At 34.3% G+C, this 26446-nt stretch overlaps 1 protein-coding gene across 4 annotated transcripts in view; it reads right to left on the bottom strand.

The window, feature by feature from the left end:
* The window catches only part of CEP112 (centrosomal protein 112), a 449689-nt gene that overhangs the window by 369356 nt on the left and 53887 nt on the right, over positions 1-26446 (bottom strand). For all 4 annotated transcript variants that reach the window (XM_087441468.1, XM_087441471.1, XM_087441469.1 and 1 more), the window contains 2 exons: positions 4147-4233; positions 1584-1683 (listed from right to left, as the gene is read on the bottom strand). In XM_087441468.1, the coding sequence (XP_087297594.1) occupies positions 1584-1683; positions 4147-4233 (187 nt within the window). The remainder of the gene's footprint in view (positions 1-1583; positions 1684-4146; positions 4234-26446) is intronic.

Here is a 26446-nt window from a genome sequence, read left to right as displayed (position 1 = left end):
GCTTGTTTAAATTGTCTGCTTTGAATCAGAGGAAGAAATGGAAACCTAGAAATAAATTTAAAATATTTTTGTAGCCACTGATACTTGGAGAAAGAACTCGAACAAATTTCTAATTATTTTCACCAACATTTAAGAACGGAAAAAACCTAAAAATATCTATTTCATTAGCTAACTTATACACGTAATTGCCACCCTAAATTTCAAGGGCATAACCACTCTCTCAAACACACTCAGGTCTGGTGGCTTGGGAGAGAGCCAGTATATTCCATATGGAAACCCTAAATGAAAACCTCTCCTCTGTCCTCTTACTCGTCATTTATATCTTATCATTCACCAAATCCTTCAGAATTTCTTCTTCAGTTCCATTCTCACTACTCCCACTACCACCATTCAGATATTCTAAGTCCTTATTATTTTACACACAAAATTACAGAAGCATGGAAACATAACATCCTTGAGTTGGAAGGGACTTTATATATTATTTATTCCAACCTCATCATTTCATAATGAATAAGCAAAGGCCTAGAGACTTCCTGATGTCATATAGCAGACAATGAATAGCAGGGCTGAGATTAGAGCCCATGTTTTCTAATAAATGTAATGCTCGCTCTCGCTCTCTCTCTCTCTCTCACTCCATTCTGCCTCTGACTATTATAACGGACTGGGAATTGGCCTCACCACTTTTGGCACACCCACCATTACCAGGCTACTCCTCCTAAAACAGGAGGTCCTAAAACCCACCTCTCAAAATTTTCCCTGACTCCATAGCATCTACAGGATAAACTTGAAACTTCTAAATCTGAAATTCAAGGTCATGCTTAAGTCATGCCAACTCACCTATCTTAATTTTTTTCAATCTATCTCTTAATGCATAGGATATCCACTCTAGCTAAATGTTTTTCAGCATCCTTCCCACAACTTACCAGTATCAGCACTCCCATTCCAGTACCTGGAACTCTTCTCTCCAACTAATCAAATCTTACAAAACTTTTCAAGTTCTTTTCTCCAAAAAATATTTTCAACACTCTCTCTAATGACTGCCTGTAGCATTTCAACATTTGGACCTATAATCGTAGTCAATTTAACACTTGATTACATGCTTCCTTTTCCTTCGTAATGAAAGTGTAAATGGGGAATACTATTTAAATGTTTGTTCTGTCAATCACAATACTAGTATACCATAAGGCATAAAGTAGGTACTTAATGTAATGAATTTTATTAGATCAAGAGGAGTAATTTCCCTAGACTTCCCTGTGAAAGCCAGTAAGTTCTAATTCTATGACTGACCTATGGCAGCTCCAGCCCAATAAGGAGGGAGAGAGTTAAGAGGGAGTAACAGTGACAGATTCTTTCAACTTCTTAACAAAGGCAACCACCAATGCCACCACCACCCATACACAAGCACACACACAGAGTTTTCCCGCAGTCATATGGAAGCCCACATAAACACATTCACTGATTGAAACCCACATAAACATTCCCATCTCATACTACAAAAAGTCAGAAATAAAATTTTACTTTATTCAACCACTAAAATAAAATGGAAATGTTATTAAAAGATTTATGTAACAATACAACATCACCTTTCTTTTCAAGTTTTCTAATAGTCTCCTCCATTTCATTTTGTTTCTTTTTGTATAAAGTTTTCAATTCTTCTATTTCATTATTCTTTCTTTCTAAAATCTGCAAATAAATTTAAAATATTTTGGTATACTATATTGTTTTACATATAGAACACACAATTTCTTAAATGAGCACAATATTTTCTGTAAGTCTATCTCAGCTAATCCCATAAATGGTCTCCCAAAAAGATGTAAAAATTACATTTTAGGGCATTGAGAAAATATTAAATATACTAGAATAAGTGATTATTGAAAGAACTATGGTTATCTGCTTTGAATTTTCATGTTTCAATTTTTAAGGAGATTATAAATAATAAATTAGGTGATTCTCTAAAATATAATTCAGAGATTAAACTGTCATAAAGTAGCAGAGAGAAGCTATCAGAAACTTGACATGTTGGTATAGCACGATTCACCTCCCCATTGCATTGGAATAGGACATCGTCAGATGAGCATATCCCTGAACCCTCCCACTAGTGTCCTTCTATCATTTTCATGCACAATAGCAAGAATTCCCAGATATATGGGAAGATGAGATGTAATAGGCCTCCTTTATATATAGCTCTGCTACTGTGAATCAGAAAAATCAGCACAAAATATGTCAGAAATTGCATGAATATTTTATATCATTAATTTATATTGTGTCAATGTCTTAAAATGAATCATTTAATAAAATTTAATCATGATTATATACTCCCAAATACATCTACACTCAAAAAAGCTAAAGAAATAAGCAAAATGTAGAAAAGTTGGCAAGCAAGAAAAAAACTGTGCTAACCAAGGGGAAAAAAGCAAACGAAATTGAGGCAGGAGAACGAATATCCACTTTTCTTATAAGGGTTGAGGTATATTTCCTATATACCCAAATTCAGCTTAAAAAAAGTTATTTACCAATGTCTAACCAACTTTTCTTCAGTGCTTTTATTACCAGCATTTTATTTACCTTTCATTGTTTCAGTCCCACCTCTAAGAATGACTGACAGATAAGAAAAGGAGCTAGTCTGATGATCCTAATGTCCATAAAGAAGTAAAAAAGGAAAAGAATATATGCAAATAGAGAAAAGACTCTAAATTTTATTCCTCCCCAATTCCTGACACTTCAAAAATGTCATATAAGCAACAAGCTGATGAATGTACTTTCCAAATCTGGCATAAGGTCAAGGATTTTATTTATAGTTTACCTGGCATTTCAAACTAGTTGCACTGTTTTCTTTTTTCATGCAGAATTTATTTAAAAAGAGAAATTTCTGGAAAGGATTTTATTATTAAATGTTTTCCTTAGAATAGATCTTTATAACATACCAAGAAGCCTATTCCAAACTCTATTACCATGATTTTTCCAAATATATTTTTATATTCATTTATCTTATACATCAATATCTTATACATTAATAGATTCTATTTCATTTGAATATATATTATGTTATATTGACATTAGATTACTGAATCTCTAACATATTTATGATAGAGAACTGTTTTTATCTAACCAATTTAAGCTAAAGAAAAATTCTAGTAAGAGCAGAAAGTAATATTTGCCTTTAAAGTGTGAACGGGAAAAAGCAAAGGAGAAGGAAAAGGATTCAATATTTTTTCTCTTTCTAACTTTCAATCGGTGGTTTCCATCTTGTCTTTGGAAGAAGATGAGCCAAATATGCACCTGAATAAATATTAATATATGTTCAGCTTTTAAGAAAGCTTAGATATGTGAAGCTGTGGCCTCAACCCCCTGCCATCATCTGTCACTCAGTTTTGTGAGGCAGAATCATAGGCTTAGTTTTGAAACAGTAAATGCCAAGTTTCTATTTGGATCGACCTTTACGTAATATACATCACCAAATTTTTTAAATCAATACTAAAACATAGTATCAATTCAAATTCCGTGTAGGATAACCATAAATTGATGATTTTTGCTTTGCCTATTAAGAAGAAAACTAAATTTTATTTAAAAATACAAATTGAAACATTGGAAGACATAAATCCCAATGAGCTACTAAAAAGAGAAGCCTACAGTGTCAGTGCTAGCATTACAATGCAATGCACTCTACACTAAACAGAACTAAATCCAAGAGTATCTTTTTAAAGTAAAAAGGATAAAGAAGCACACATATTAATATGTCAAAAAAATAAATTAATTAATTAAAAAGGAAATTTTAATTGCCAGAAAATTGAAAGAATATTAGACCAAAACAAACTCTAGTATTTACAGTTGATGTCTTATTTCAGCTTTTATGAAAGGTAATGATAGAATGCAGATAAAGGACTCCAAGATGCCCTATAAAGGACATCAAACAATAGGTGAAGAAGAACCAAAAGGTAATGTAAACTATAAGGATTTACATAAACACATTTGTTTAGCAAATGAAGCTTAAAGATCAACTTTTGCTGGGATATTAATTTAGCAAATTCAATTTATAAATAACATAGACTATCATAAGTACATAAATAAGTGGCTGGATGGATAGGTGATCACAAGCATATTCCAAATATTCAATATTAATAAAAGAATAAAGGGTATACACCCTACCTTCTGAACATCAGCATCATGTTTCTGCTGCAGTTTAAGCTTCTCTTCATGATATTTAGCTTCCATCATTTTTGTTTTCATGTCCAACTTCAAGGAAAATATTTTAAAGGTGTTATTAATTTACTCATCCCTTTGGCAAAAATACATAATTAAAATAACTCCCCATATGAAAGACAGTATCATTTTCCACTTTCACCTTATAGCCACTGGTCTAGCAATCACATTACATATACCAATATGTTGGTTACATTCTTTGATTATTTCCAAGCTAAATAAAAGTCTTTCAAATAAATTTCACTTGATAGGCAAAACTGAGTCGACTAAACACAGATTTATCAGTTATGCCCATCCCATCCCACCCCCTTAAAAAAGTCATTTTAAAGTGATATTTTGCTAAATCCACTCAGTATATAAGCCTTTGTTTATTATTTAAGTCTCTATTCAACCTTTACACTTTTTTCTTTTCTCATATCTACATGCTCACTTAAAAATATTCTTATTTACCTACATACTTAAATATGACAATTTGAGAATGAATGTCCATTAAGTATGGCATATTACTGATAAATGCACATCTCTCTTAACAGATTTTCCAGTTCTCCCTCCTGGAATCATAGACCCCGACTACCTAAAGGTAGTGACTTGACCTTCTTTTGAGCATTCATTAACAACTCCTATCCTCCTCAACCCAATACCTATTCACCAGTGTTCTGAGCAAAGCCAGCAAAAACGTAACCAATACTCGTTGATAATAAAATGAGTGCATCTTAGAATTAAAAGAATAGTAGTGACAGTTTTCAAGAACAACAACATAAAATTGATTATCTCATACGTGAAAGTACTTGACCACCCGATTCCTTACTATATGTACACTAGAGTCTGACAGATCTCATTTCTAACTCTAATTCTAATCCCACTCTATTAACTGTTGTAACTTCAGGCAAGTTACCATTTTGAGATACTATTTCCTCTTCTGCTAATTAAGATTAATTATCCTTACCTCAATGAGTTGTGAAACTTATATTCAATGATATACTTTAAGTAACCATATTCAGTACAACACTTGGCACAAAGTAGGTATGCAAAAATATTAGTCTACAACCTTCAGGAAAACTTTCTTTTAGAATATTAGAAATGTACTATCAAAACTTTTTCTTGAGCACTTTTGAAATATACTTTATTTTTCAACTACTGCTTCAAAAAAATAGGTTTGAACTTATGCATGATCAAATCAACATATCAAAATTAAATTTAAAAGTTTTATAAACAAAAGTTAACACAGATTCATGATTTTTATACGTTATGAGTGGTGGAAACGGAAGCAGGCACCCATTTATTATGCACAAGGGAAAAATTCTGAATGTTTCTAATCTCTGTCTCTAAATCACATGATACTTCTTCCTCATTTTAGAAGAAAGGTTGCTGGGTGATCTAAGTCCATGTGAAGGTCCTTAACAGAAGCATTTTTGAGGTCTATTAAAAAGGAATCAAACTCAAAAGGCAATATAACCAACCTGGGTGGATATATGAGGAAATAGTTCATTGCCATCTTCCCAAAACACCTTTGAGAGAACCTATACCCTCAGCTTCTGAGGGTCAGCCCGAAATACCACGTGACTGTGCTGTTATAACCCAACCCACCACCTCCCACCTGCTCCACCTCAGTCCCAGTCAACCAGATTAGGAACACCTGACACAGGCTTATGCAATCTATTAGCTAGAGAATAACCATTCAGATGCTCTCTCTCAAGAATCTGAACTAAGACAGCAAGTTTGAGGAACAAACCCAAGTCCTAGAGGGGTAGCAGCCAAGAGAAGGCAGATAAATCCAGGGTACAGAAGAGAGCAGAGCAAATACACAAACACAGCAAAGACTAGAAACCACACAGCATCTGAAATATGAAATAAGCGACCTCAGGCTCTAAGAGGCTCCATGACACTAGGCTTACTTGAATTCGACAGGATTTCTGAGTTCCTTGTTATTTTAGGGAGCTTGATGGATCTTTATTCTTCCAACCAAAGAGATTTATCTATCTTTGGTATACCTTTTTTACTTTGGTATAATATTAAACTTAAAGAAAAATTGCAATAAATAGTACAAGGAACTCCCATATACCCTTTACCCAGATTCACCAAGTGTTTATATTTTGCCTCATGTGCTTTATCATTTTATATCTACATCTACACACAGATATACATACAAACTATTTTCTGAACCATTTGTGAGAAAGTTAGAGACATCATGCCTCTTTATCCCTAGAAACTTCAGTATATATTTCCTTAAAACCAAGACACTGTCTTTCATAACCACAGCAGTTATCAAACACAGGAAACGTAAAATTACACAATAATATTATCTAATGCACAGTCTAGCGTCAAGATTTACCAATTATCACAATAATGCCATTTATAGCTATATTTTTCCCAGTCCAGGATCCAATTTAGGATCATGCATTGCCTTTAGCTGTCATATCAACTACATCTCCTTGAATCTGGAACAGGCTTTCTTTGTGTTTCTTGACCTTGACACTTTTGCAGAGTATCGTCAGTTATTGAATGTCCCTAAATTTGGATTTGTCTGATGTTTCCTCATGATTAGACTTACTGGATTTTGGCAAGAATGACACTAAACTAATGTTTTGTCCTTTTTCATTCCATCTTATTAGGAGGAGGTTAGTTTGTCCCAATATTGCCAATGTAAGGTTTGATAACTTGGTTAAGATAGTGAACAGCAAGTTATTATAATAGGGTATCATTAAAAAGAAAGTTTCTCGTTTTGTTTGTCTTGTAGAAGCTCTTTAATCTGATCAAGTCCCACTTGTTTATTTTTTCTTTAGTTTCCCTAGTCTGGGTAGACATGTCATCCAAAAAGATTCCTTTATGACCAATGTCAAATAGTGTGTGGCCTATATTTTCTTCTATGAGTTTTATAGTTTCAGGTCTCACCTTCAGGTCTTTGATCCATTTTGAGTTAAGTTTTGTGAATGGCGATAGCAGATGGTCCACTTTCATTCTTTTGCACGTGGCTGTCCAGTTTTCCCAACATCATTTATTGGAGACTTTCCTTTCACCATCGTATGTTCTTAGCTCCTTTGTCAAAAATTAGCTGTCCATATATGTGTGGTTTTATTTCTGGGCTTTCAATTCTGTTCCATTGATCTGTGTGTCTTTTTTTGTACCAGTACCATGCTGTTTTGATTACTATTGCTTTGTAGTATGTTTTGAAGTCAGGGATTGTGATGCCTCCAGCTTTGTTCTTTTTCTTAGGATTGCTTTAGCTATTTGGGGTCTTTGGTTGCCCCATATGAATTTTAGTATTCTTTTTTCTATTTCCGTGAAGAATGTCATTGGGATTCTGATTAGGATTGCATTGAATCCGTAGACTGCTTTAGGTAATATAGACGTTTTAACTATGTTTATTCTTCCAATCCATGTGCACCAGAATCAAGATGAACAGACAACCCACCAGCTGGGAGAGAATATTTGCAAAACATATATCTGACAAGGGGTTGATCTCCATAATATATAAAGAACTCACATAGCTGAACAACAAAAAGACAAACAACCCGATCAAAAAATGGGCAGAGGAAATGAACAGACACTTCTCCAAAGAAGATATACAGATGGCCAATAGGCACATGAAAAGATGTTTAACATCACTAATCATCAGGGAAATGCAAATCAAAACAACACTAAAATATCACCTCATGCCCGGTAGAATGGCTATAATCACCAAGACAAAAAACAACAAATGTTGGAGAGGATGTGGACAAACAGGAACCCTCATACACAGCTGGTGGGAATGCAAACTGGTGCAGCCTCTATGGACAATGGTATGGAGATGCCTCAAAGAATTAAAAATAGAGATTCCCTATGATCCAGCTATCCCACTACTGGGAATCTATCCAACAAACCTGAAATCAACAATCCAAAGAGGCTTATGCACCCCTATGTTCATTGCAGCATTATTCACTATAGCCAAGAAGTGGAAGCAACCTAAGTGTCCCTTGACTGACGATTGGATCAAGAAGATGTGGTATATGTATATACAATGGAATACTACTTAGCCATAAAAAAAGACAAAATCATCCCATTTGCAACAACATGGATGGGCCTGGAGGGTATTATGTTAAGTGAAGTAAGCCAGAAAGAGAAAAACAAACACTGTATGATCTCACTCATATGTGGAATATAAACCAACACATGGACAGAGAAAACTGTATTGTGGTTACCAGGGTCAATGGGGGTAGGGGGGTGGGCACAAGGGATGAAGGGAGACATATATATGGTGATGGACAAACAAAAATGTACAACCCAAATTTTCACAATGTTATAAACTATTAAAACATCAATTAAAAAAAAAAAGAAAGTTTCTCTATTGCTATCCTTAAAAAAAAAAGGAGTATCTCTTTTCTGGAGACTCTTACCTTGACACCACAGAATAGGTCTATATATCTGCCCTGTACTCTATGGCATGATTCATGATAAATCATCAGGATTAGAATAAAGAAACAATATTACTAGTATAGTATATAAAGACAATATGGGATACAAGAAATAGACATAAATATAAATAAAGATTTGTATACATATGTGTACATCTATATACACATACCCATATGTATATGGAAAAGACAGTAAATAGCCTAACTTAATTTAGTTTAACACAAAAGACTGAAATTGAAAGACTGAATATAATACTTCTAATTCGTTTGACTTCCAAGGAGTTCTGACTCCAAACAACATTTAAGTTTTCTTTAATTGGGCTCAGAATATACCCTATCAATTTCAAACTTAAGAAGCATGGAGATCTACTCCAGGCTATAATGGAGTAACTAGTACTGAACTCATCTCCCACTGCTAATAGCCATAAAACGGGATAAAATATATGAGATAACCATTCTCAGGTGTTAGAAAATAGGCAGTGCAACACTGCCATCTTCATAAACTGAATCCCACTATCGTTCTGGCTCTCTGCATGGGCACAACAACTGGGTTCCAAGTAGAGCCCACAGCCCTACTGAACCAGGAAGGCAGAGGTTAGAGTTCAGGGCACTTGAAGAAGCTGGAATCTTAAGCACAGGGACCTAGGAAAGTGGGAACTGCCTAGCAGGATCCCCTGCCAGTCCTTGACTATGGGCTGAAATGTGTGTGCATTTGGTGCAGTGGGTGAGCACTGGGTACCTTCATTGGGTGAACAAAGCATGGCTGCTACAAAGTAGAAAAAGTAACAGATACTACAGATTAAACAGTGCTGAGAGATACTCAAGGCCCAGCCCAACCAGAGTAGAGACACCTTTCTAACAACTTGGGAACACCTGGGCATCCAGCTGAAACACCATAAAAGCCACAAGTTAGGATGACCCTAAACTTGCCAAACAAGGCCTAAAAGCAAGCCTTTATAAGATCCTCAGAAGACACTGAGTTTGTAGATTGGATCCCACCATGTTGGAGGAGTTGGGAAATATCTTTGGCTTTCCACATATTTGCCCTATTAGAATATAAAACCAAGTCTACACAAGTTAAAAGTAATTTATCAATAATTGGACAGCCTACAAGAACAAAAAAATCACTATTCTATGGAGGAAGATAACAGAATCCAGAGGTCTCTACAATGTATCATCCACAATGTCCTTTATACAGAAATTAACAAACATGCAAAAGGAAAATGTTATCAATAAGCAAGAACAAATAAGTAAAAGGGGTTAATAAGGCCCAAGATGAACCTACTTAGCACACAAGACTTTAAAGTAGTTAATATAAATACTTCAAAGAACTAAAGGAAAATATATTCAAAGAATTAAGGAAAATTTATTTTAATGAGAGAACAGATAAGGAATCTCTGCAGAGAAATGGAAATAATAAAAAGGAAACAAATGTAAATTCCAGAATGGAAAATTATAATAACTGAAAGGAAAAAAAGTCAATAGATAAGCTCAATAGCAGATTCAAGATGGCAGAAGAAAGTGTCCACAAATTTGATGACAGACCAATAGAAATTATCTAATCCAACGACCTGAGAGAAAAATAACCTAGAGAACCAATAAAAAATAAATAAAGCTTTAGGAATCTATGGGACAAAAATCAGAGTCTAATATAATTATAATTGGAGTACCTAAGGGGGGGAGTGAGAATAGGATGAAAAATAATTAAAGAAATAACAGCCAAAAGTTTCCCAAGTTTGATAAAAAATAAAAAACACTAACCTAGAGATCCAAGATGCTCAGTGAACTCTAAGCAGGATAAATACAAACAAAACAACATCCAGACACATTACAGTCCAACTGCTGAAAACCAAAGACAAAGAGAAAATCTTAAAAGCAGCCAGAAGAAAAGAGACATTAAACGCAGGGAAACAATACTAAGAATTACTGCTTGCTCCTCCTCAAACAATGGAGGCCAGAGGACAAAGGAATAATATCTTAGAAATGCTGAAAGAAAAGAAAAAAAGGTGACAGAATTTGTCATCAGTAGAACTGCATCACGAAAAATAATAAAAGATGTTCTTGAGAATGAAAGGAAATGATACCAGATGCAAACTCAGATACAAAGGAAAGAATACCAGAAACAGCAAATAAGTGGATAAATATAAAAGACCATTTTTCCTTTCTCATAAATTCCTCAAAAGACAACTGACTATTTAAAGCAAAAAGAACAACACTGAAAGGTGGGGTTTAATGTACGCAGAACTATGTCAACTGTAGCACAAAGGGTGGGGGTGGGGTTAAACTGAACTAGACTGTTTTAAAGTTATAAGATTTGTGACGTGTAAAGTAAAAAGTATGAAAAGTCCAGTGTGAAACGGTACAAAACTGACACCAAATAGACTTTGATAGGGTAAGGATGCATATTTTTAGCCCTAGAACAACCAATAAAAAATATATAAAAGGAAATATAGCTAGAAATTCAACAGAAAAATTAAAATGAAATAATTTTAAAAATAAATAACTGAAAACAAGGCAGGAAAGGAGCAACAGAGGAATGCGGGAAAAAAAAAAAAGAGGGTACCAGTGGAAACAAATACCAAGAAAGTACATTTATTTATTTATTTTTTAATTTATTTATTTATTTTTTTCCCCCCACAGCTCCAGGAGATAGTTGTATGTCATAGTTGCACATCCTTCTAGTTGCTGTATGTGGGACGCGGCCTCGGCATGGCCGGAGAAGCGGTGCATCAGTGCCCGCCCGGGATCCGAACCCGGGCCGTCAGCAGCGGAGTGCACGCACTTAACCGCTAAGCCACAGGGCCAGCCCCAGAAAGTACATTTAAAGCCAACCGTCCATACCAATAATTACATTTGGGGCCAGCCCGGTGGCATAGTGGTTAAGTTCACATGCTCCACTTCAGCGGCCCAGGTTCGCAGATTAGGATCCGGGGCACGGACCTACACATCGCTCATCAAGCCACGCTGTGGAGGCATCCCACATACAAAATAGAGGAAGACTGGCACAGATGTTAGCTCAGGGACAATCTTCCTCACCAAAAGAAAAAAAAAATTTACCTTTAATTTAAATAGACTAAACACTCCAATTAATAACATAGAGACTGTTGGACTGGATTTTTTAAAAATGATCCCACTACATGCTGTCTAGCAATGATCCATTTTAAATATAAAGGTACAGGGGCTGGCCCGGTGGTGCAAGTGGTTAAGTGAGTGTGCTCTGCTGCGGCAGCCCAGGGTTCCCTCCTTCGGATCCCAGGCACGACCGACGCACTGCTTGACAAGCCATGCTGTGGCAGCATCCCATATAAAGTGGAGGAAGATGGGCACGGATGTTAGCCCAGGGCCAGTCTTCCTCAGCAAATAAAGAGAAGGATTGGCAGATGTTAGCACAGGGCTGATCACCTTACAAAAAAAATAAATAAAATAAAATAAATATAAAGGCACAAATAGGTTGAAAATTAAAGAATACAAAAAGATACGCCACACAAACCAAGAAAAGGAGTACTATAAAAGATAAAGAAGGATATTTTATACTGATAGACAAATTCATCAGAACGACATCCTAATTAAGTATGTACCTAATAACAAAGTTTCCATTTGTATCTAGAAAATAAAATATAATTTGTATCCAGAATACAAAAAGTATCTAGAATATAAAAAATATAATGTGTCCAGAATAAAAAAAGAATTCTTACAAAGTAATAATAAAATGGCAACCTTATTTCTTTTAAAATGTAACAGCATTGAACACTTAGCATAAAAAGATATATAAATAGGCCATAAGCATATGAAAAGATAACATCATTAGTCATCAGGAAATGAAAATTAAAACAACCATGAGGGGCTGGCCTGGTGGCATAGTGGTTAAGTTTGTGCACTCCAATCTGGTGGCCCAGGGTTCATGGGTTCGCATCCCAGGCATGGACCTATGCACTGCTCATCAAGCCATGTTGTGGCAGCATCCCACATACAAAGTGGAGGAAGATTGGCACAGATGTTAGCACAGGGACAATCTTCCTCAAGCAAAAAGAGGAAGATTGACAGTAGATGTTAGCTCAGGGACAATCTTCCTCACAAAAAAAAAAAAAAAAAAAACCCACGAGATCAAGCCACAAAAAGACATAGAGGAACCTTAAGTGCATACTGCTAAATGAAAGAAGCCCTTCTGAAAGGCCAACTCTCTGACATTCCGGAAAGGGCAAAATATAGAGATAGTAAAATGATCAGTGGTTACTAGAGGTGCAGGGGAGGGAGAGGAAGAATGACAAGGTGGAGCACAGGAGATTTTAGAGCAGTGAAACTATCCTGTATGATACTATAATGGTGGATATGTGACATTATACATTTGTTAAAACCCATTGAACTGTACAACACAAAGAGTAGACATTAATATAAACTATGGTCTTGGGTTAAAAATAATGTATCAATATTGGTTCATCAACTATAACAAATGTACTACACTAATGCAATATGTTGATAATAGAGGAAACGGGGGGTGGGTGGGTATATATATATATATGGGAAGTCCCTGTACTTTCTGCTCAATTTTTCTGTAAAACCTAAAACTGCTCTAAAAAAATAAAGTTTAATAATATTTTTTAAAACTACAACGAGATACAACTTCACAACACTATAACGCCTAAAATAATTTTTTTAACTGACAATATCAAGTGTTGATGGGGACATGGCACAACTTGAACTCTCATACATTGCTGATAAGAGTATAAAACAGTACAACTACTTGGAAATCAGTTTGGCAGTTTTATCCAAGAGAAGTGAAAACATAAGTCAACAAAAAAACTTGTACACTAATTTGCATAGTAGCCTTATCCATAACAGCCAAAACTGACAACAAACCAAATGCTGATTAACAGATCAATGGATAAACAAATTACAGCATATTCATACAATGAAATATTACTCCACAATATTAAAAAATATTTTTTAAAAAAGACAAACTGCTGATGCATACGGCATGGAAAAATCTCAAATACATCATGTTGAACAAAAGAAGCCAGACACAAAAAAGAGTAAATAATGTGTTATTTCATTTATATTTTAGTTATCTTTCTTCCAAACAATTTTATAACCTAATTCTCTTTCCCTATCTCTCAATTCTTCAAATCCTGCTTCATTTTTCCCCTGCTTTTCTAATTTTGGTCAATATCTCTAACCAACAACAAATATAGGACATTAAAAATCAACATACATACACAATATAACATATTTAAGCTAACTTTTCTATGGAAGAAAAAAGAACTACAAAATCCATACTATTTGGGGCTAGACAGAGTACATTTAATACAGATAGCCACATGAAGTGGCTGAAAACATCACAGGCAATAAATTACATCTTTATACTCTTAACTTGAAATTTAAAATGATAAAGTCACTGGGATCAATGTAAAAATTAGAGAAAATTTAACATATTACGCCATTATCAGCCATTAACACCAAAAATTAAATTATCTATAAAATTAGCAGGAATTTGATTGGATAAAAGACAAATAAGTTTTGAAAGGGTAAGAGGAAATTGGGTGACACATAGAGTAACAGAAACCTAACACAGACTGAGATAGAGGAACAGACAGAAAGACAGAAAAAACGGTATTAGCCACTTCAAGGCAAAAATTCTTAAACAATTAAGAGATGCTATTACAATAAGGACAAACCATAATATAAACCAGCCTCTGAATGATACAAGAAAGTCACGGTGGCAGCAGCAGTAAGGAGCAGTAGTAGTAAGTGGTGGTGGTGGTGGTGGTGGTGGTGGTGGTAAGCAGTAGTAGTAGTAACAGTTGTAGTAGTAGAGTAGCAACAGCAGCAGCAGTTACTGTTGAAGTGGTAGCAGCATCGGTAGCAACAGCAGCAAGTAGTAGGAAGAAGAAGAAACCGCAGAAGAAAAACAACAAACAGGGCCGGCCTGGTGGCACAAGCGGTTAAGTGCGCACACTCCGCTGCGGCGGCCTGGAGCTCGCCGGTTCTGATCCCGGGCCCGCACCGCTTGGCGCGCTATGCTGTGGCGGCATCCCATATAAAGTGGAGGAAGACAGGCACAGATGTTGGCCCAGGGCCAGTCTTCCTCAGCAAAAAGAGGAGGATTGGCAGATGTTAGCTCAGGGCTGATCTTCCTCACAAAAAAAAAAAAAGAAAAACAACAAACATCTGATTGATTACATACTATGTGCAAAGCACTGCTCCTAGCAGTTCACGTGCATTATTTCATGTAATCCTCACAATAACCTCCAGAAGTGGGTACTTTTACTATCTCCATTTTACAGATACTGAAACTAAAGCAGAAAGAGGCACCTGCTCAGGTCACAGAGTCAGGGAGGGATAAAGCCTGGGTTCATACTCAGGAGTCTGAGTCCAGCCAATAAATGAAACTAAACACTGCTGAGTGACTTTTAAAATACGAGAGTTCACCTCTTTTAACCAGCTTGATACGTAAACAGAACTCAAATGAGGGAAAGAAGATGCTCTCTAAATAAATAATCTATCATTTTAAGAAGGAATGCTTGCCCGAGACAGAAAACCCGACACAGCTGGGGAGTGGAGAAAGAACAGGCACACACCCACAAAGCATTACATTGTTCTAAAACATACTGTGGTTCAACTTTTGCTCCCTAAAGACCTCTTTTAATTGTTTTAATTAATTAAGGGTTCCTACCTTTTTCAGACCCATTAGGACTTCACACATTGTGTGAAGCCACATTTTACCTCAGCAATATTTATTTAATAGACTTTCTTAAATCCCATTTTAAGAGTTACTGGCAGAATTTGCTGTTTAAATATTTGAGTGAAAGCATCATTCATTTGCCCCACAAAGCATCATTCTCGTTTCTTCTTTCTTTTTTTTAACTAATGAACTTTCCAATAAGTATTCCTACTTTCTACTCTCACTTCTCCCCTCCCTTCATAATTTGCCTTTCACCTTTTACTAAAACTGCAATCTCAAAGGTTACAATGTGACATCATTTTCATTTTTCAACCAAAGGTCCTTTGATCACCAAATCTAAGGGCAGACTTCATCCATTTGTCTTCCGCAATTTGCAATATGATCCTCGTCTTTCTTTCCTTGGCTTCTGTGACAGTGTGCTATTCTGGTTCTCCTCTCACTCTAAGGGATGTTTCTCTACCTCCTCTGCATTGTCCAGTTTGTCTCCCAGTCCCTAAAGGTAGCATTAGTCCCACAGTCACCTTCACTGTGCATAAACATTTACCTTTGGTGATTTTATCCGGGTTTAACTCTAATCTCCTACGTAGACAAATCACAATTCTCCATCTCCGGGCCTCATGTCTTTCCTAAGTTCCAACCACCTCCTCCACAGCTCCATGAATGTTCCTCCAGACACTGAATTCAATAATCAGTAAAAAAAAAAAATAGTACCTACTACGTACAAATAAGTCCCTTATCTTTGACTCCTCCTTTTCCCCCACCCTCGCCACCCAATGAGTCGCCAACCACAATGTCTCGTTTCAGCCCCACTGTGACCACTCTAGTAGAGTTTCTCGTTCACCCTCACCTCAAAGGTTAAATGGCCTCTTCACTAGGGACCCCTCACTCCAATCTTCCGCCCTACTAATCCATCTGAGACACTACTGCCCATTCACTTTCCTAAAGCACAGCTGTGAAAATGTCATTCTCTGGTCAAAACTTCAGGAGCTCCCTGGGCCTTGGCTTGGCAGCAACAAACATTTCTGACTTGACCACACTCCCTTCTTTTTCTTCTCCCTATGCAAGAGCCAAGTGGCCTAGGAGCTCCAGCTAAGCACACTCTGGTTTCCTATATCCATGTCTTCTCTATTAAAATTTCACACATGACTCAACCTCTGGCTGAAATGTCACTTCCTCCATGAAGTCTTCCTCAAGCTCCCCAGACAAAAGCAGTTTTTCCTTCCTCAATATACCTCACAACACTTCATATTCAATATTGCCCACAGTTGGTTTGCACTATACTTTCTTTCCTTCTTTCCTAGGAACTGAAATAAGTTTTAGGGGACTTTCTCATAATGTTTGCTGAATAATTTAATTTTGTAGTCACATCCATATTCTCTTTACACTATGCACATATATTAAAATTAAGTTTTAAAATTTAGATAAATGAATAACTGAGCCTAAACTCTAGAACCTTCAACGCCAGACTAAGGCAGAGTGAGTAACTAAGCAGTATGAGCAGAGAAGGCCTTGTTAAAGCAGTGCATTAAAAAAGTGAGTATTCTTATTCCATTTCTAAAATCAGCCAATCATGCGCCTTATTCTCATCTATTAATGCTCTAATGCTAAAGAGGTTTGGTTTGGAACGAAACACAGCTCTAGGCCATCTGCCCTATCAAAAGTATTTTATGGTGAGAATCAGTTGGGATAAATGGAAAAAGGAAAACCCGACTTCATTTGACCAAGCCCCTGGGCAACATGACCAGAAGATCCACTCAGACAATTGCTTAAACCACCCCAGGGCTAAACCACTCCCTTCTAGGAAAAGAAGTAGACAGCCAGCAAGAGACTGAGACAACCCCACAAGAATAAGAGGAGTGGATGACAAGCCATTCTACGGACTGCCTACTGCTGAAGCACAGGAACCGAAATTGGATAGCTTCGCTTTCTAGAGGGCATTCCCACAAGCTATTTTTAAGAGAATATCTGAAATTTCTATTTAGAAAGAGCTTAAGAAATTTTATTTACGAAGTCCGTTGGGCCCCATTTTCTCTGAAGTATTTACGTCAAAGAATAGCTCTGAGGTTGGACATTCCTTCCAAATGAATAAAGCTGATGAATGAGGTCACTCACTTAGTATAACAGTATTTCCTTGGGTTTAAAAATATTCTACTTACAGTGTAACTAGTTAAATTTTAGGACAGTTACCAATGTCATTTTGCTCAACTGAATACTTACGAACTTTGAATTAGGGTTTTTTTTTAAAGGAACGCTTACCAATTGATTCACTCGGGTATTCAACATTCACTCCTACAGAAAAGCAGATTTCTTATTCAAAATGCTACTTTTTACTATTAGCAGATTCGCACGTGCAAGTTGTGTTTAACAGTTGATACCGAAATTAGCAGAATACCAAAACAAAATGAGTTAATGAGTTTGTAAGCAAAAAATGTATTAAAGTTATTTAACAGGCATCATCTACACATTTTAAAATACCAAGGAACTCCTTTTAATGTTATTTCAAAGCTTTAATGTTGATTAATTATTTCAGTCATGTCAAAAGGAACAAATTGTATAAAAAGCAAGATTTATTTTAATGTAGGGAATAACACTAGAACAAGTTTTTGATAAAGTATAAAATGTAGCCATCGTAATATTACTGAAACACTTTTTGTTTGCCTTTATTTACTGTACGTATGTAGAAATTAAATCATAAGGCATAAATGGTTGAAAACATTACTGATGTCAACCATCTGTACTTGGCCCAGAGATTTCCAAAGCAATACAAATGAATGATGTATTTGCTCAGTCACACTTTCTTTCTACATCTCAACGATCATCACAGCAAACTGCAGAAGTGATTTATAAAAATAATCATCACTCTGCTTACCCAGATACCTAATTGTTACAATCATCTTTTTAGAAAATTCTGTTAGTTACCAGTCCAAGAAAACTATCATATGTTAGTAATTAAGATTCTTCCTAATATCTCCAGTGTATTCTATTCTCAAAATGTTAATTCGTAATATTTCATAATGCCAATTGTTATTCATTGTGCTTATTTATAAACACAGCACAAAAAACAAGGCATCCATCTCTTGTTTTCTTATCTCTGGGGCTAAGAGATGTATGGAATTCTCCTAAACAATAATTTCTAATCTCCTCAGAATTAACCACATTAAAGGAAGAAGTGATATTTAAACATACATAGTGCATGCTAGTATTTTTTTCTAATTTTAAATTTTTGTTATACATCATATACAAGCAGAATTTATATGAAAATAAACATAATCACAATCACATTACACACTGAGTTCTGTTTATTCTGTTTAGCTTCTCTGCACTCCTTAGTGTTTGTTTCCTTTTTTATTTGAATCTCTCCCTCTCCTCCCCATTTCTTCCTACATCCAACGTCTGCAGAGGGTATTCCATATTAACAACCTAGTATATTTTCATATCTTCTGCCATGCTCACAGAATCATACAAATATACACGAGCAAAAATGCAAACACCACTATGGGATTTTGTGGCACAGACTGCTAGTGTCCCCAGATATCTCTTTTCCACTTCTTCCTTTGGGGCCCCACTACCACCATCAAATTTGGGCTCGGCTATATCATGTGAGGTTGCATGTGACCAGATGACTAGTTATAGTTAAGGGGGATGACGGGACAGAAATGATACAGGCAACTTTGACTGGACATCTTTAAAAATAAAGTGGCTTTCTCTCCACGCTCTCTTTGTTTCTGAAGGATGGCACTTAAAAGATTAGATACTGGTGAGCAACAGACACCTCAGACCCAGAGGCTGAAGCCATACACTGAGGATGTTCTGCAGAACTTCCCCACTAGCTGGGTCCCTGATGACATCACAGAGCAGAGCACTCCCTACACACCCTGGACTGTTATATGAAAGGTAAATAAATTCTCTTCTTTAAACCACTATACCCTTAGCAATATATTTTTTATGAATGTTTCACACACAAAAAAAACACGTATATTTTCGGTATCTTGCTTTTCTCTCTGAACAACACCTTATGGAAATCCCTCTAAAATCACCTGCTACAGTTTTTATTCATTCTTTTAAATTGGTACCAACTATTCCTTAACAAGGAGAAAAAATTTGTTCAACCTTTTCCCTAAATGCATATTCACTTTATTTTCAGTATTCTTCCACTACAAACAACACCATACAAAAGTGTTCTCATACATGCATCCTACATACTAGAGCTTTAGTTTCTATGGGATGGACTCGCAGAAGACACGCAGATGAGTCAGTGGTGGACATATCTTAATAGATTTTGCCCTCTATTAAAGGTAAATTTACCTTTCCACCAGAAGAGCAGATGCCTCATTACTACTCTAACTTGAATTTCTCCAAAAACTACAGTATCTTACCCCTTTTCACATGTTTCTGGGCCATATGAATTTACTCTTCTGTGAAATGCCGTTTCACAGTTTTGATCCATGTTTCCGTCTATCAGTCAGTAAGACCTCCTGGTGTGCTGTACACATAAACACAGTCTGTCTCAAATATTTTCCTCAAATCTATTATTTTTCTATTGATCTTGTTTGTTGTATTTTTTACCATTCAAAGTCTTTTATTTCACTTGAATCAAAGATTTCTATCATTTCTTTTATACGTTCTGGGTTTGGAAAGGTTTTTGGGTTAGAAAGATCTCTCAATTCCTAAATTTGTTTTTCTTTTGCCTGATTTTTGTTGTTTTGAAATTTTTTGTTTGGGCACTACAGGTTGAGTTTTTAGTACGTTCAGAATTTGTTTTCATTTGTTTCCGTTCTTAGAGGACGAGGACTCGATTTCATTTTCTTCCAGGCAAATGAAAGGTTGTACCAGTATCATTTATTAACTAAAAGTCCTTCTTCCATATATTGATAACAAACTTTGTTATTAAATTTTTATTGTATTGGGATTTAATTTTTTTTGTAATGTCCTTGTTGATTTTGGTGTCAGGGTCTGCCTCATAAAATGAGTTGAGAAGTATTCCCTCCCCCTCTATTATCCCAAAGAATCTGTGTAATATTGGAATTAGTTCTTCCTTAAATTCTTCCTTAAGTAAACATGTAGTTGTAAAGGGAAGGAGTATTTTAGTACCTTTTTGGGATAATTGCAAATATTCTTCTTAAGTAAACCAACACTCACAAATGCTAGGTTTTTAAAGTTACTTGCATTGCAGAATCTGAAACTTTTCATACTCTGTAACAGGAAGTTCTGCTGGTCTGTCTTGAACTTGGAATGGATCTTTTACCCACGCATGATTTTATAACATCATGCATTACTCATTTGGAAAATATCAGTTCAATGAGTTATGTATGTTTCCAAATATTGAAAATTTTATGGTACAGTATCAAAACTTCACATTGGTTAATATCACCACCGACCTCATCAGAAGTCTTAGTACTGGAAAGCTTTCAAGCTCACAGTGACTGATACAAGTTTTCCAAAATTCTGATTTTATCATTAGCAACAAATATTATCAGTTGTTTTTCTTGAAGTGACAGGCTCATTTTGTTTATTTTTGAGAGAATGTCTGCCAAACATCCAAATCTGAATAACCACTGTCCGTCAATCAGTCATTCTTTCAAATAATCCCATTCTTTCAAATGATATTCCACAAAAACAGCAGCTATTGCAGTTCATAACTCAAAGAATCACACAAGTGTTTTCCTCTGGGCAGCCATCGTACTTTGATAAGCAGCATGAATTCTTTATGAATAGTTTCATTTCATCATGCCGATATCAGAAAGATGCATATTTGAGGTAAAATATTGAATAAAATTAATAATTTTACTGCTTGCTTCATCAAGGACATTCTTAAGTAAAACTGGTAATTTTTTTCCCTGTTACCATGTGACAGTGAAGAATATAATGACTACCAGTAAAATTTGGTGCCACTGTCTTGATTTGGACTAAGATATAGTTTTATACAGCATGGTGTTTGCACCATCAATGCAAATGTCAACACAGTAAAAAAAAAAAAAAAAATTTAAATATTATTACAAAAATAATTTTGACGTCACAGACCTCATGAAAAAGTCTTGGGGACCACAGGGTTCATGGACCACACTTTGAGAACCACTACCCTAGAGAAACTTGCATGTGTGTGTCAGGACACACGTATAAGACTGTTCACAGGATTATTGTTTGTAAAAGCCAAAAATTAGAATAGATTCATCAAGAAAATGGCAAGAAACTGTGGCAGATTCATTTAACACAAAGCAATGCAAATGAACCTTCTATAGCTATACAGCACAAGGACGAACGTCACCAACACACTATTGAGCAAAAATAGCAAAACACAAAAGAATATGTAAAGTTTAGTTCTTTTCATATGAAGTTCAAAATCTATTAAAATAAAAATATTTTTGTTTTTCAAGGATGCAGGTATTGATGGTAAAATCAACTTTAAAAACAAAGGAGGAAAACTATCCAAAAAAACCAAGATAATAGTTACTTCTAGGGAAGATGGAAGATAGTATGTTCGGGAAGCATCAGACAGTAGGCTTCTGGGTTATTGGCAATGATCTAATCCTTGCCTGGGTATGGTTTACAATGGTATTCCTTTGTATAATTATTTATTATATTTTATGAGACTGTATGTATCTGAATGCTATATTCATAAGAAATGTTTAAAAATATCAATTCTCTCATTTATTATGTCATTGACTGTGGATTTCATTATTTAAATTCTACATTTAACTAGCAGATTCACAAAGGAAAAAAAATGCCTAATTGACATTACATGCAAGAAAGAAGCAACATCTCTTTCCAGGCAATAGGTGGGAACATTCAATACGGATAGAGGTGAAGTTCAAAGGAAATATTCTATTTTATTTCACAAAAAGAGCAATTTCTACCATCTGTTCTCTGAAAACTGATGGTTGCTCTGAAAATTGATCTTCCCTTGTTATGTTGTCTCTTCTTTCATTTTCAATGACAACGGTTTTCCAAATGACAATCTATGTCAGAAACCTTTTTTAAGAAGACTAAAAAAAAAAACCCACTGCTTGATGATACTCACTGTCACACAATTCTGTGATGTGGATATCACAGGAAATGTGTTAGCAATTACAAAGGCAAACAAGTCCAAGTATGTTTGTGAATGATAGGCTAAAGTTAAAATAAAGGATCTGTCATTGAACATATGTTTTCCCATAATGCCCAAAATACAATGTAAATTTAAAAGAACATCTTAAAATATTTTATAAGTATATTTTTAGCCACCAAAAGAAAACTACTACAATTCTTTAATTCTAATAAAATAATATTGTAAATATTACTCATTTAACACCTATGGTATCTTCTTCACAATTATAAATTTTAAATGGAAGTTGTTAAAATTTATAATTTTAAAATTATAATTATATATTTTAATTTTAAAATTATAAAATTTATAATTTATAAAGTTTGATTTCTAAAGGCTAATTAAATATTTCAGGACTCTAAAATTTCAACAGAACTTATAAATAATAATTTATAAATTTATTTTATAAATAAATCCTTTATTAAATGCTTCATGACACAGATTAACTCTGTAACCTGTATGAAATTTCATACCATTCAATTCTGTCCACATTTACTGAGTTCTTTAACTTAAGCATTTTAACCTCCCAAATTTTTATTTTATAACATTAAAACTGACTAACCTAGATTACATCACTACCCACAGCAAAAACCTCTGAAATGGATTTGAGATTTAAATATAAAAATAAGATTTAAAAAGAGACAAAAATATGAGTTAATTTTTTCACAATCTTAGAATAAGAAAGGCTTTTCTACGGATGACACAAAAACCAGAAGCCATAGAGAAAATATTGATAGATCTAACCATTTAAAAGAAAACTTGTATACATTAAAAAATACCAAAAGTAAATCAAAAGACATATAGAGAAAAATACTTGCAAGATAAATGACAAAGACCAGAATTCCGTAACATATAAACTGCTCTTAGGAATCACAATGAAGACAAAAAATTCAATCAAAATATGGAAAACTGTAAGGAGAGACAGCTCACAAAAATGAAATTAAAAAGACAATAAACAGACACAAAATTCATTCTCACTTATAATAAAAGTTCATTCTCACTTATAATAAAAGAAATGTAAATATCAAAACAACAAGATACTATTTGTCATCTCACAGATAATCAAAAACGCTTATAACTCAGTGTTGATGAAATGGGAAAACAGATATTCTCATATCTATTGGTGCAACAGACATAACCTTTTTTTAATAGCCTTATTGAGATATACATAATTCACATACCATAATATTCACCCATTTAAAGTACACAATTCAATGGTTTTTAATATATCAGAGAATTATGCAACCATCACCACAATCTAATTTTAGAACATTTTCATCACCCCAAAAAGGAACTCTCATACCCATTAGCCGTCACTCCCCATTCTCTCCCATGCCTGCAGCCCTAGGCAGACATAATCTTATTTTAAGGGCAATCTGTCAATGTCAATCAAAAATTTATATGTGCAACCCTGTGAATGAGTAATTCTATTTCACAGAATTTATCATATAAGAATAAAATTACAATACACAAATATATACACAGGGATGTTCTTGAAACACTGTTATAGCAAAATACATAACCTATATCCCTCAATAGGAAACTATATTAATAAAATGTAGTACATCAGTAAATTAAAATATGATGCAATTATTTAAAAGAATGAAGCCATATTTCTGATATAGAAAAATCATCAGAATATATATTTGTTAAAAAAGCAAAATGAAACAGTATACAGAATATGATTTATGATCTCATTTGTATAAAAAAAAATGAGATATCCCTAGAAAATTTTAAAGAGAATACACATTAAAATTTTAGCAATGATTACCTCTGAAGAATCAAGATTAGGTGTTGAGAAAATGAAGATTAAACACAGTATTTAATTTAATATTTAATATTTCATTTAAAAAAGTTAACTCACTTGAAACAATGTTATTTACTATTTTTAAAACACCACCCAGCAACAACAGAAGTGTTTTTAGATGAGAACATGCACAAGACACAACAGGGTTGTCTTATGTGGACACACAAGGCTCTACTGAATTTCAAAACAGGAAAGCATTTATTGTCATGCCCACAAGTAAATCTTTAATAAAAGCGACTTAAGCAAGCAGACATAAGATTATTCTTCTAAAGAATGACTACGAATAACACAATATATATGCATTTAAATTTAGGGAAAAATCCAAGTTAGAAAAATATCTCTGGAAAACAGACAAAAATAATAAAGCAATATGACTGGTATTTTTTATTTCAAAAATGAAAATATGAAAAGATTTTGTCCTGAAACCGAAAATTTTTTTAGGAAAAATACTTGTTCTATATTAAAAATATAACTAGTGTCTTTGTATCTACAAAGGCAATCTAAATGGCTACTTTCCTCTGCCTTCAAATGGCTCCTGATTATCTTTGCTTTTTTATTTTCATTCTCATTTTTGCACATAACAAATTCTTTACTTGTACCTTATAGTAACATACAATTTTCAATAGGCTTCCAAGTATTAATTTTTATTCTAGAAGTTAAATTGTTTATGATACTAAATTTAAAAATCCATCATCTCAATTTTATCACGTAAGATACAATTCATTACCCCAAAGAAATATTTAAAGATGCATATAAAGATAGAGATAAAAGGAATTTCTTCCCAGAATTATTTATATTAGTGAAAACTATAAACAATATCAATACTCACAACAGGGATAAGTTAAATTAACTGAGGATACTTCTATAATATGAAATATAATGCAGCCATTAGAAATAGATGCTTAGGACAACAACAAACACACACATAGTGACAGAGATTGGATTGGTGGTTACCAGAGGGGAAGGGGGGAGGGAGGAGGGTGAAAGGGACAACTAGGCACATGTCTGTGGTGACAGAGTGTAATAGTCTTTGGGTGGTGAACATGATATAATCCATGCAGAAATAGAAGTATAATGATGTACACCTGAAATTTATGCAATGTTATAAAACAATGTTACCGCAATAAAAAATAATAATAAAAAGAAAGAAATAGATGCTTAGGAACAATATTTAATAGCATGAAAAATACTCAAGATATATAAAACAATATGTATAATATCATGTCAGTTTTCTAGGGAAATTATGTGATTACAGGATATATAAAGAAAAGACTAAAAGATAATACAATGATATTTTACCAGTGTTTTTATTTCCAGGTGTTGATTTCATAGTGATTTTATTTCCTTCTTTACATATGTCTATATTTTCCAAAATTTCTTCCATAAAAACCCAGAAATGATTTTATAATCACAAATACCACTTTAAAAGAAAGATAACACTGAAAGAGTTCTCACATTGGGACGACTCAGTATACACTTTTAAATACTTTAGGATGGAGAAAAACTATAATCAAAAAATTTCATCAAAAACAGTCAAAGACAACTATGTAATTGCATAAAGGGTTACTTTAGCCAAAATATACACTGGATGTATTTTAAGATATGGAGTAAGTTGATGTTTACATGCAAAGTTTCAATGATGCCACAAATATTTTTAAAGTACGCCAAAAAGAAAAACAAAAACATAAGGGCGTGGAAAAAAATAAAGCCACACACATTTAAAAATGAATCTCTGACGCAATACATGATAGCTTTAAATGTTTTTTCTTTCAACACATACATGGGTAGCATTGGTATGTTTACCCCTGACCCAAGATGTCATCAGAAAGAATCAAGATATTATTTCATGACAGGCGAAAACATTTTTCAAAAAGCCACCACTTCCTTTCAGTTATTTTATTCTGTGGGAAGCAGCCTCAATGGTAAGAATTAGTAAAAAAAAAAAAAAAAAGGAAAAGGAAAATGGTTGAAGATGACTTGTGAAAACAATTAATGAAAATTTTTAAAAGGAAAGAAAGAAATTCAAAACAAGAGCTCAAAAGAAAGTGCATCTGAATATAAGAAGTATTACCCTCAAAAAGTTTTTTAGAATGTAATTTCTTTTGATTTCAACAGTTTTTTTAAACACTAACACTGCCCTAAGAAACAAAACCTTGCATGCCTTAAATTGGAGCTACAAAATGACAGAGAGAACATTACTAAAATTAGTAATATTTCACCAGATTGAAATTTAAAAGAAAAAATAGCACTTCCTCCTCCATTATCAACAAAAATAAACTTTTATGCTC

This window comes from Ceratotherium simum, chromosome 16 (assembly GCF_057802395.1).
Source record: "Ceratotherium simum simum isolate JZ-2026a chromosome 16, ASM5780239v1, whole genome shotgun sequence".
In the NCBI taxonomy this organism is placed as follows: Eukaryota; Metazoa; Chordata; class Mammalia; order Perissodactyla; family Rhinocerotidae; genus Ceratotherium; species Ceratotherium simum.
This window is presented reverse-complemented; position numbering and strand designations above follow the sequence as displayed.